The 12,926-nt window shown below is 40.5% G+C and overlaps 1 protein-coding gene across 4 annotated transcripts in view; it reads left to right on the forward strand.

Moving 5' to 3' along the window:
* The window catches only part of RABEP1 (rabaptin, RAB GTPase binding effector protein 1), a 94,044-nt gene extending 81,286 nt beyond the window's left edge, over window positions 1-12,758 (forward strand). For 3 of the 4 annotated variants that reach the window (XM_040243668.1, XM_040243669.1, XM_040243670.1), the window contains 6 exons: window positions 1,688-1,828; window positions 4,742-4,931; window positions 5,560-5,615; window positions 7,863-7,961; window positions 9,073-9,189; window positions 10,087-12,467. In XM_040243668.1, the coding sequence (XP_040099602.1) occupies window positions 1,688-1,828; window positions 4,742-4,931; window positions 5,560-5,615; window positions 7,863-7,961; window positions 9,073-9,189; window positions 10,087-10,188 (705 nt within the window). In that variant the 3' untranslated portion in view covers window positions 10,189-12,467. Of the gene's footprint in view, window positions 1-1,687; window positions 1,829-4,741; window positions 4,932-5,559; window positions 5,616-7,862; window positions 7,962-9,072; window positions 9,190-10,086 lie in introns of all 4 variants that reach the window. The other variant, XM_040243667.1, reaches the window with a different exon arrangement.
* Window positions 12,759-12,926: the final 168 nt, after the last annotated feature.

Below are 12,926 nucleotides of genomic sequence, written 5' to 3' on the forward strand. Positions count from 1 at the left end.
GATGCCATGATCTTCATTTTCTGAATGTTGAGCTTTAAGCCAACTTTTTCACTCTCCTCTTTCACTTTCATTAAGAGGCTTTTTAGTTCCTCTTCACTTTCTGCCATAAGGGTGGTGTCATCTGCATATCTGAGATTATTGATATTTCTCCCGGCAATCTTGATTCCAGCTTGTGCTTCTTCCAGCGCAGCATTTCTCATGATGTACTCTGCATAGAAGTTAAATAAACAGGGTGACAATGTACAGCCTTGACGTACTCTTCCTATTTGGAACCAGTCTGTTGAATACAAACAGAAGCAAATGGAGCTGTGTATTACATTTTTGATTTTCTTCTTTTTTGATTTACGTTTTTGTTTTCTGAACAAGCAACATGGTTCATAAATCAGAACCATAAGCATATGTAATCACTTAGAAATTTCACTGCCATTCCCTCATCCTTTCACTCAGTTCCCACCCACTCCCATACATGATATTTTACAAGTATTCTTGGTTTATCTTTCTATTTTCCTTGTTACAATAATAAACAAATATAAACATATTCTCTTTTCCCTTCTTTCATATCCAAAAGGTAGAGTGCTAATATTTTGTTGGGTTGAAACTAAGCATAAGGCAGCATTCTGGTCTGAAATAAATAAGAGCTGGTGGAATTAACCAAAACTTTTGCATGACCTTGCCTTCCTACCAGCAGTCTGGTTGTCCTTCGGGATGCAGTGGTCACCTTCTATGGGAAATCTTCTTGAACCTTCTCTGCTAATTAGATGCCCTTTGTTCTTTTATCACTGTGGTACCCTTGTCTGTTACAGCACCTGTAGTATGGTTAGGTGATTCTGGGTTTACTTGTCTTTCCCTCCACTGCACCATGAGCTTCTCTAGGGCAGTCTGTTGGTTATCCCTGGTTCCCATAGGCAGTAAAATACTTGGTTAGACTAGTAGCTGCTAAACAAATGTTGAAGGTGGAGTAATCTTGTTAAGTATATGTTTTAAGTTCAATGGTTAGTATTAAAAATTATCAGAAATACTTTTATAGAATTGTATCTGCAGTTGTATCTGCAATTGTATGTTATACTCAAATTAGCTGACTAACTTTTATATTGATACAAATTCACAGGCAATACCTAAAATTGTTTTATATATCAGCCAACAGAAAAAGTAAGAACGTGTTCCATTTTAAGAATGAGCTCCTCAGATGCCCCGTATTTCCTAATATTTGGGGTCCTTGGGCCACTCACTGTGGTCCTGAGCTTGAACATACATGTGTGTAATGAAAGATGAAGTCACTGCTTTCTGTTTCTCCCTACTTCCTGTGGGATGCATGCTGTGAGGAAATAGGAGTTATCTTGGAATACGCACTGTGTTTGATACAAGTCTAAATTATGTAAACCTCTTCCATTGAGCTAGAGATGCTGGTCCTAGGGATGTGGGGGAAGAAATTCATCACCTTTCAAGCCTTTGGTAGAAACAGTGGAGAATGAGCTCAGGTACTTGCTTCATTTCCTATCCCCTTGAATATATGTAACGGCTGTAAGTCAGTAGATCTCTGATCTGCTTTCTGTGAGTCTTACAGAGCTTTGTCATGTACCCTCCATCCTCAGCCCTTATTTCATTTGACCTTTGTTTTTCAGTGGTACAGTTAGCAGCAGACAAGATTTACCTTTCTGGCTGTGATTAGTGTCTGTTTCTATTTTAGGCAGTGCTGATGCAGTCACGGGAACAGGTTTCAGAAGAACTGGTGAGGTTACAGAAAGATAATGACAGTCTTCAGGGAAAGCATAGCTTGCATGTGTCATTACAACAAGCAGAAGACTTCATTCTCCCAGACACTATGGAGGTAACTTGTTTTTTATATGATCAAAAATGTAAACAAGTACATTTTTTGAAATGTCTATAAATTCTTCTTTTTAAAAAAGTTTACAAATAACAAATGCTAGAGAGGGTGTGGAGAAAAGGAAACCCTTCTGCACTGTTGGTGGGAATGTAAGTTGGTTTAGCCACTGTGGAGACCAGTATGCAGGTTCCTCAGAAAACTAAAAATTGAGTTTTCATATGATCCAGCGATTCTACTCTTGGGCATATATGTGGACAAAACTGTGATTTTAAAAAGATACATGCACCCCTATGTTCATAACAATGCTATTCACAATAGCCAAGACATGGGAACTACCCAAATGTCCATCTACAGATGAATGGATAAAGACAATGTGGTACATAATATACAATGGAAAATAGTCAGCTGTAAAAAAAGAACAAAATAATGCCATTTGCAGCTACATGGACACAACTAGAGATGTGGCCAAAAATAAAATAAAAAAAACAACAAACTTTACTGAGATATAATTCACTTTCCAAATAATTTACCCATTAAAAGTGTATAATTCGATGTTTTAAAATATATTCTCAGATGTGTAGCCATCAGCACAGTCATTTTTAGTACATATTCATAACCTCAAAGAGAATCCCCTTAGCTTTTATTCAGCCCTTCCTCCCCAAGCGTTAAGCAACAACTGATCTACTTTCTGTCTATAGATGGTCCATTCTTTCATATAAATGGAATCATATAATTTGTGGTCTTTTGTGTCTGGCTTCTTTCATATATCTTTTTGTTTTCAAGGTTCATTCATGTCATATAGCATGTTATCAGTATTTCATTCGTGTTTATGACCGAATAATACTCTACTATATGGCTGTTTTGTTTATCCCTTTGTCTACTGATGGACATTTGGGTTGTTTCCACTTTGGACTCTGAATATGTTGCCATAAACATTCACATATAGGTTTTGGTGTGGACATATGTTTTCATTTCTCTTGGGTATAAACCTAGGAGTGAATTTGCTGGGTCATTTCTCCACAATCTCACTAACAATCATTGTTATCTCACTTTGTGATTATCACCATCCTGGAGGGTGTGAAATGGTGTCTTATTGTAGTTTTGATTTCTATTTCCCTAAGGTTAATTTGCATTTCCCTAATGGTTATTGAGCATCTTTTCATATGTTTATTGGACATTTTTATGTCTTCCTTGGAGAAATACCTGTTTTAAGATCCTTTGCTTACTCTAAAATTGGGTTGTTTGCTTTTAATTTTTTTGAGTTGTAAGAATTCTTTATAAATTCTAGATATAAGCATCTTATCAGGTAAATAAATGATTTACAAGTGTTTTCTCCCATTTTATGGACTGTCTTTTTCATTTTCTTGATGGTGTCCTTTGAAACATAAAAGTTTTAAATTTTGATAAAGTCCAGTTTATCTCTCCTTTTCTTCTGTTGGCTTATGCTTTCAATGCTGTATCTAAGAATCCTTTGCCAAATTGAAGGTCTCTGTCATTCTTGCAGGATAATTGAGAATGCACCAGAAATGAAATATTTGAAGGGGGTCTCCATGCTGGCTCCTTGTGATGTTAGGTTTTCTATATAGCACTTAGGATACAGCACACTCCTTCTGTCTTCTGGTAACTTTTATAACACTTGATCACTTCCATTCTTTTGTGGTTGGGTGAATTTTTAAAGAAATTTATAATTGTTAAATTTTAAAAAGTCAGACATTACAGAGATTTATAGTTTAACAGTGTTTCCTAATCCTGCCCTACAGATTCATCCCCTACTGTTTGGACCTCATTCTGTTTTCCTTATAGATGTTAACATGACTTATTTTTTGTACTTATTTACTTATTTACACAGGCTCCATTGCCTGCCCTTCCTTTCTCCCTCTCCTTTCCCTGCCCTCCCCCAGCCTGTGGTCTCAGCTTAGGTTACTGACACTCTGAAGAGCTCTCTGTCCTTTCTGAACTGGTGACTGGTATCATCAGGGAGAAAGTTTGGGGGACCTGTCTACTTTTGCTGTCAGTATACCACTTTCCTTGTCAAACTTCTCTTGGCAGGAAAGATTCCTCTCTTCCATGTTCTGTAGAGACTTTTAATACCTAGATTTTTAAGAAATTCCAAGAATCCAAGATTCCTTGAAGGTTATAACCAGTCTAGTCTGTAAAGCTTGATTCTTTAATAAATCTTAATGAAATTTTTCTTGATATAGATTTTCAGTTTTTTTTTTCTTGCTGTTCTTTAATTTATATACATTTGGTAGTTATCTAAGAAGCCCAGTTTTTACTATAGGGTTGCTTTAGGATATAATTGGGAGGGTTTTTAGAAGAAGACAACTAAAATTAAGGGAAAAAGTAAAATAAGACTTAAACTGAATTTATTACAGAAAAACAGCGGATCACCTTAGAAAGCCTCTCATTGCATACTTGCCTCAGACCTAATAGTACTTTGCCTTTGTGGTAGATGTTCTACAAGTGTTTATTTGAATGAATAAATAAATAAGTATATTTTGTCATCTTGGAGTTCACACTTGCTTCTGAGTTTCAGTCTTTTTGGTCTTCATTCACTAACTCCTCTCAAATTTAAGCAGATAATAGTGTAAGTGTCTAAGCTATTCATAGTGAACCCCACATTGTAAGTCATCCAACATTTTAATTTTTCCGTTTATGAAACAGTTTTGAGGGAAAAATATGTAGTTCACAATATACATTTTTTACTTGGCAATGTTATGTTATTTCTATAACATACTGAATATTAACATGGCATGACACCTGCCTCTTGAAGCCCAGAATGGGTTGGGTTCAACATCCTAAGCTTTGAACTGTCTAAAATAATATCTGAAGTTCTTGTTGCAGAAAATCTTTAGCTTTTTTGTTTATTTTCTTTCACCCTTAAAAACCCAATAACTATTTGTTTCTTGGATCCAGGCACTCCGGGAGTTGGTATTAAAATACCGTGAGAATATTGTTAATGTGCGGACAGCGGCAGATCACATGGAAGAGAAGCTGAAGGCTGAAATACTTTTCCTGAAAGAGCAGATTCAAGCAGAACAGTGTTTAAAAGAAAATCTTGAAGAAACTCTGCAGCTAGAAATAGAAAACTGCAAAGAAGAAATAGGTGAAGATAAAAGTGATGTAGTTTAGAATTGGAGGCACTGAATAAAACTTTTCTCTGGTTATAAGTAGTAGTACATAGTCTTGGAATGTAGAAAACAAAAAGTATAGGATGGAACTAAGTAAGGACTCAGTCCCTTTCCCCACATGTTCTGATATAGCCCCTGATAAGGAGTTTAAAAAAAAACCCAAACTCATCTTTTTAGGAGCTCTGGTGCCTCTCTGGCAGTTACTAAATAGACAGGGAACTCAGGACTTGAACCCAGACACTGGAGCCTGTGAGAAGAGAGGTGGCATTTCCTTCAGAACTTAGAAGTGTTAACAGACTTCTGCCAGGGTCACCCCGCCCCACCCCACCACATCATGAAGTGTCGGTATTTGAGGCAGAGATAGTTTATGCCATAGCGTTCATTGGTGGGCGCTCTGACTTTGAGACGAGCTTGAATGTTATGCTGATTGGTTGGGGATAATTGTGAGAAGAGGATGCTGGTCCCCCACCACCACCCTGCTCACTGTGTTCAGTACATTTGACTCCTTTCGTTGTGAGGTTGAACTATGGTACAAAAGGGCGTTTTAAGATTTAAATGCAAAATAATCAGTAAATGCTAACATGTCTCCTTTTTTCCTCCTAGCTTCCATCTCTAGCCTAAAAGCTGAATTAGAAAGAATAAAAGTAGAAAAAGGACAGGTGAGTTTCACAAGTTTCAAATTGATTCTGTCAGCAGCTAATAGGTGTTTATTGAGTCCTACTGTGCTAGACTCAAGGAATAAAGTATAGTTAGAACATAGTCCCTGCCTTCAAGGAACTCCCAGGAAAAGTATAGTAGAATGTGATGAAATATAGTGGCTGATGACAGTAGATACCATTTGATGAGAGCCTGCTCTGTGTTGGCGGGAGGAGATACAGGCAAGACTGAGATGTGACTTAGTCTGGAGCTTCCACTGCAGTGGGAAGACAGGCAAGGCATGGTCTTTTCTTTAAAGGATATTTATTTGGCTGGTTTAAGTGACTGCGCTGGGTCTTGGTTGTGGCATGTGAGATCTGATTACCTGAACAGAGATCGATCCTTGGCCCCCTGTATTGGGAGCATGGAGTCTTAGCTACTGGACCACCCAAGGCATGGTCTTAACATGATACGTACTTAAAGCTCCCATGGAAATATGTATGAAGTCTGTTACAAACAGGAGGTGATGTTTTCTACCTGGCTTAGTCTCCGTCTCTTAGACATCATAAACACCTTCTGGTAAATGACCCCGTTCAGCTCACTGGCCTCATAATTCCTTGAGTCAGTGACCTTTACCTCCACCCAGCCCTTCTTCCCACACTCCTGCCTGCACCTTGCCCCACTTCTGACATCTCCCTCCAGGCTCATATCTCCTGACCCCAGTCTACCATCTTTCTAGCCCTTTATCCTATAGGTTTATCTGTCTGAGAACCTCATTCAGACATTCAGTTCCTTGAACTTTTCCTTTTCTTCTGATTTTAGCAGCTTCCTCATGACTTTGCTTTCTTTGCTTCTAAGTGGCATGTGACAGAGCTTGTCTCTTTAGCTAGTCTCCCCCAGTGCCTGCAAGCCCCCTCGTACCTTGTCCTTCTGCTGACCTTACTAGATATGCCCAACCCGGGACTAATCCTGGTGTCCACCTTCTCTGCCTCTTGGACCACTGGAAGGAGTAACACGCCTGCTCCTGGTGCCATGTGTTGCTCAGTAGCTTTTCATCTGTTCTTAGTTGTTCCCTTCCATTCCCTGCAGTGGCTGTTCAGTCACCACTCAGCTTACCTCATGATGGCCTTGTACCCCTATCAGAAGCAGGACCATCTTCAGCTCTTGCCTCCGCAGTAACATGTTTGCCTTTTTCCTCCCAGTCTTCTCTTTTCCTGCATCTTAAGAAGGGGTGATGACCTGATTCTGACCAGTCTTCTGTCACTGCACATGTGCTTTGACTGAACCACTCACGTCTTTTCCTGGCATCTTCGCTATCTTCCTCTTTCACTGTGGGCCTTGAACTTCTATGTGTTAATTGGTTTTTTCCATTTTGCATAGCCACGCTCAGAGGCCTCCTAGTAAACAGGAGAAGTTTCTCTTTGAATTGCACTTCTTTCTCCAGCTACCAATCTTTCTTCTTCCTTTTATGCCCAGAGTTCTTGAAAGAGTCATCTCTACTTCCTGACCCACTGCCATCTGGCTTCGGCCTCCCTGTGCAGTCAAGGTTGTGCTGGCAGTAAGTCACCAGTGTCCCACTGTGTCTGTCTTCCCCACTCCCACTGTTTGGGTTGACTTCAGTACTCACTTAACTCATTGTAACAGCCTAACTTCTTTCCCTGACTCCAAAATGTATCCCTTTCCAATTCATTTTTGTATTGAAACCAAGGTGATCTTTAAAGATTATAAACTTGACTGTGAGCCAGTCTGGTTTAAAACCCTTCAATAGTTCCCTTAGCCTGGTTGGGCTCCCCTGCCTCACCACTGCCTCTTGGGCCTCAGCCTCCAGGGCCAGCACCTCAGTTCCTTAACTCATTATTTTTATGTGTCAACTCCCTCCTTTTGGAGTCTCTCTCCACCTTCTCCCCTTTACAGCCCCTTTAAGGGTTAGATGTCATCTCTTCAAGGAAGCCCTTGCCAGCTTTTCTGGCAGAGTTAAGTGCTTCTTCATCCATGGTCGTATGCCACAGTTAACTTACATGTCTGTCTCTCCTGCAACACGTACGAGGTAACTAATAAACGTTTAATAAAAGAAACAATAGGTCTTGAAGAATAGATTGAAAATCCACAGGTATCAGAGGGGAAGGAGAGGATTCCAAGCAGAGCCAGTACCCAAGGCCTAGGAAGACGAGCATTGGATGCAGCTCTGCAGGCTGCCAGCTCCTCTGGCAGCTGTGCTGTCACCTGCAGGGAGTTTCTGTGTTTCAGCTTTTTCCTTCTTAATTTTACAGTTGGAGTCCACATTAAGAGAGAAGTCTCAACAGCTTGAGAGTCTTCAGGAGATGAAAATGACGTTGGAAGAACAGCTGAAGAAAGAAACTGCTGCTAAGGTGAAACGTGTTTGTTGGTAGTTGCATTAAACAAACAAACAGGGACTTTCCTGGTGGTTCAGTGGCTAAGACTGCGCTCCCAATGCAGGGGGTCCAGGTTCGATCTCTGGTCAGGGAACTAGATCCGACCTGCCACAGCTAGGAGTTTGCATGCCACAACTAAGCCCTGGCCCAGCCTAATACATAAATAATATTTTAAAAACCATAGCAAAGTAAAGGATGTGGGATCACATCTTCCCTGTTTAAAAAAAAAAAGCCCTGCTCTTTTGATAGAGTCCCCTTCTGAAAGCTGGTGAGTCTCCGTTTCAGGGAGAAAATGGATTTCTTTCTTCAGAGCTGGGTTAGGCCTCTGCACACTGCCAGCTTTGCGGTGCTCTGTCACAGGCCCCGCTGGGAGAAGGCCATGAACCAGACTTGGCACCATCAAAGCCAGAGACACTGCTCTGGAAGTGCCATTCCATTCGACTGATTTTATCCAGTGGGGCACTGAATCATATTTGCTGCCCACATTCTGATTAGTCCTGTTAGAATAAAAGTGCATGGGGCTGATTGTGGGGTAAGTTTGCTTTCGGGGGGGCGGGGGCTGTGGTCTGACCTTTAAGTATAAAAATGTGTTTTTGATAGTCCTTTGATTTTAGAAAGGCTCACATGCACGGGTCCTGATGGAGTTTCTGTCAGGAAGACTGGAGATAGCAGGGCTGCCTAAGGCTGACTCAGAGGAATTTCCTGGCAGATGCTTAACTGTCATGATTGTCAGAGAAAAGCCCTAAAGTTTCTCTCCCTGTTGCTATGATAGCTGTTGATCTTAACAGCAGCTAATTTTTGATGATTAGTCATTATCAGTGGGCTGCTGGGGTGAGAGGTGGGGTCTGCACTTTCATTTTAATTTGGCTCTAATACTTGATTCACTTTATGATCTAGAGCAGGTAGCTTAAGCAGCTTGCACCCTTGCCTTGTGAAGACAGAAATAAAGGGAGACTAACACCATCTTAAAGGGTGACAGGCACTATTTTTCCTCTCTTGCAGTAGGAAACAAGTGCTGCCCAGGTTTCCTGAGGACTGATCTGTGGCTTTCCAGCATTAATCCTCATTCAAAACTTGTATTTTTTAGGTTACTGTCGAACAACTAATGTTTGAAGAAAAGAACAAAGCTCAGAGATTGCAGACTGAACTAGACGTCAGTGAACAAGTGCAGAGAGATTTTGTAAAGCTTTCTCAGACCCTTCAGGTGAGGCATTCGGGAAACCCCTAGATGGAACACCGAGGAGGCACTTTCGGGGTTCTTGGCCTCCAAGAGAATTTTCTAATCCCTGACTCAACCTCTGACAAAGCCTAGAAGACTAGAGACTATGGCTGCCCCTGCCCCCTATTCCTGCCTGGTCATTTCAGCTGGAAACCTGTCCCTCCATTGTCCCGCACACGTACCCCTTTTCTTCCTCCTTGCTGCCCTTAAGGGTGGTGTGTAAAGCCCTTACATGACATGTAAGACTTTTCCCAACCAGGCCTCTGTCTCTACACCTTGCATTTTATACTCTAATTTTTAAAAACTACTTGTGGTTCCTTACACCCAACATGGTGTTCCCTCTGGAAGCATCCTTGTCTCATTGCTCTTTTTCCTTCTTCCAAGGCCCTGCTTATTAGCTTTTTCCTCCCTGTGGAACCCTCTTTGAGTCCCCAGGCATAGTGTTTAGTATATTGTGCTGAAATTCTGTAAAGCTTGTTTGTTCCCTCAACTGAACTATGGCTTCTCAGGGATCAGGTCCCACTCATCTCCGTAGTCCCAGCGCCTTACACTGGGTCTGTTACACAGCAGCTGTGGGGAAGTATTTCTTAGTTTGTTTTTATTTTATTCTTTTAAAAACTTATTTTTAATTGAAGGATAGTTGCTTTACAGTAGTGTTTGGTTTCCTCCAACATCAGCATGAATCAGCCATGGGTATACATATGTCCCCTCTCACTTGAACCTCCCTCCCAGGAATTGTTTTTTGAATTTACTTGTTCTTGCTGCCTTCTTTGAAGTGACTTGTCTCTGGTGAGTTATCTCCATTTCAGCTAAACCAATCACAGTAAACCAGAAAGTCAAGCAAGAGCCACCTGCACTTACATCACTGCATTATTTCTCTAGGTGCAATTAGAGCGGATCCGACAGGCGGACTCCCTGGAGAGAATCCGGGCAATTCTGAATGACACCAAACTGACAGACATTAACCAGCTCCCTGAGACATGACACCCTCATGGCAGGACTCTAGCCTGCACTTTGGGTTTTTAACTCATCTTTAGAGCAACATTAATTATTATTTAACTCTTAACTGAAGAAGTTGTCACACACACACAAAGGAAGACTGGAGAAATGTTTAATTCTAGTGGGAGGAGACTGTGCAGCACAGGAGCAGCAAACAGCCAGGGGAACCTGCAGCAAAAAGACCTTCCAGACGGGAACACTAACCAGGCTCCAGACTGGGCTCCAGCGAGCGTGGCATCAGACTTGGTGCTGGAGAAAGTGCTGTTTCCTTGCCTGCTTTATCGACATTTCCCTGCCCTAAAGCACCCTAATAGTGTTTGAAATGACATTTCCTGTTCATAGATGTTGGAAGAGAGAATTTTTTTTCCTGTTGTCTAGAGTTCATCAGTAACAGTATTCAGCTAGCAGACAGGTGTAGTATGCGGTATGAATATTTTATATTAAAATATGAAGTTTGAGAGCAGGCCATTGGCTAGTGACTGTATTTCCTAGCTCAGTGTATTTTTTTTAAACCATTTTATCTTGCGTTGGAGGACCTTAAATGCTACTGAAACTTGCCTGAGAACCATAAGACGGTGGCAAACAAAACTGATTCAGTTGGAACTGAATTAAGAGAATTTGAAAACTTGGCTGGGGCTATATGTATTGGAAGTTGAGGTTAAAGGAAAAGCACAAGAAACTGTTCGGAAGCACTTTTTCTGCTACCTGGTAAGTTTTGTGGACCCACAGGTACCAGGGTCAAGCTGAACCCACACCATCTACGTTTGAAAACTTTTAGTTATTGGATCAGTGGAAGAAACATTAATAAAACAAGCTATCTCTGTCTGACAACACCTAATATAAATGTATAAGTCTGCTGCTTATTTTATTTTCAACTTGAATCAGTGGATTTGAGTTCTGTTTGTTTCAAAAGTGTCAGATACAAAAATGGTGATAACTAGGTTTGGCAGATACCTGTTTAGTATTTTTCTTTTGTATTTTAGACCTGGAGTGTGATGATGCTCATGGTGAAGTTGGGGAAACCCACCTAGTTCATCAGTTTGGAAATCTGCTTTGTCATTTCTATGAGGTTAAATTTGTTCCTGTGTCAGAAAGCGTCAGTGGACAGGTTGTCTTTGCCGTAGCCTTACGAAGTATTGCAAAAAGCACAAGAATGGATGTGTGGTCACTGTTTACCTGCAAGTACTGTTAGCCAGTGGAAGGCTATGCTGTTTTATCAATAATTCATCATACAGGTGGTTCAAAAGTAAAACTTATTTTCAAGTACTTTTTGTGATTGGTGGTGTGAAGGAACTATGTGGGAATTAAGTGGATTAGGTAGATTTTCTGGCTCAAGTAAACCTACAACTTGAATTCTTTGTTATAAATGAAGTCATAATGAACTAGCCCTAAAGATCTTTATTTCTGTCTTCCATAAGACAAGATATGGCCTACATACCTCATTCCTTGGGCTGCTGCTGTAGTCTTACATTAATGATTATGAATTTGAAAGTAAATACTAATTATGGAAATAGTGCTATAGGCTTGCATGCATGAAACATTTTAATTGGTTTAAAGTCCTTTTGTAGAATGGGGTACTTGGTTTCCTTTAAAGGAAACATGTATCCTCATTGAATTACAGGGAATTTTTATTAATTCCAAAAATGCAATCACTTTAAATTATGTAAGTATAAGATCAGTTCCTTGGATAAACTCCAAGCTCATTTGTTTTAGATTATTATTAAAACTGGCACTGTAGTAATCAAGGTGGGTAATTCATAATCTTCCTGAATGAACTGAACTACAGCTCCCAGGGAACTGCTAGGCTGAGACTGGGCACCTTGCTAATGTTTTTCTCCATAAGATGGTTCTAGGCCAATAAAATCATGATTAGGAGAGTGTGAGCAGTCTTTACAGTGGCAGATGCAAATTGTTGGAACCCACTTTTTGGAGAAAAATCTGCTAGAAAAACTCAAACAGACTAGGTTTTGTTAACAATGTCTTTCTGGTATGAAACACCTCTTTAAACTGGGTTTTCTGTATAAATGGGAAACTGATTTGGAAGGCAGTGTTTAGCCCTCCAAGACAAACGAAAAGGTCGGGTTTCACAAGTGTTCCTGTGCTTGTATTCAGTCCATGTACACATGTTCCCACGCATGTCTAACCTGATTTTACCCCTTACCTGTAACCTACCTTACCATGTGGCTTTTCATCGGCAGTCACTTAGCCATTTCTAGGCAGGTATAGTATTACCTTTCGGAACTCGTATTTGGCAGGTATAAAAATATTACCTAAAGCTAAAGGACAAACTCATATACTGTACACCAAGCTCTGTTTCTCCATTTGAGATCCTACATGTGCACCTCACACCCATTAGTGCCATGTACCGGGACATAGCCCAGCCCAGCTCAGTTCTGAAAGGTAATACATGCCTGTCATGGAAGTGAGCCAGTGGTGGCCTTGCAACCGTGGAGCCTGAGTTCCGCTCTGAGCAGATTTCAGGTATAACCATTTGTTAACTGTACTGGAGGTGTGTCCTTAAGAAAGTGTTCAAATTAAAAAAGCTGCTGCCTAGTATACTGTGTGGCCTTTTTCTTTGAATCTGAGGGTTCTCTTCAGAGTCACATTTCTGGTGTTGCTATACTTTAAGGTGCAGCTTTTATTATTGCTCAAATATGGAGAAAATTCAGTAGGGTTTATGGAGGTCTGGCAGTATGTAGCTCAAAATCTCAGGCTTTTTTTTT

This window comes from Oryx dammah, unplaced genomic scaffold (assembly GCF_014754425.2).
Source record: "Oryx dammah isolate SB20612 unplaced genomic scaffold, SCBI_Odam_1.1 HiC_scaffold_8, whole genome shotgun sequence".
NCBI classification, from domain to species: Eukaryota; Metazoa; Chordata; class Mammalia; order Artiodactyla; family Bovidae; genus Oryx; species Oryx dammah.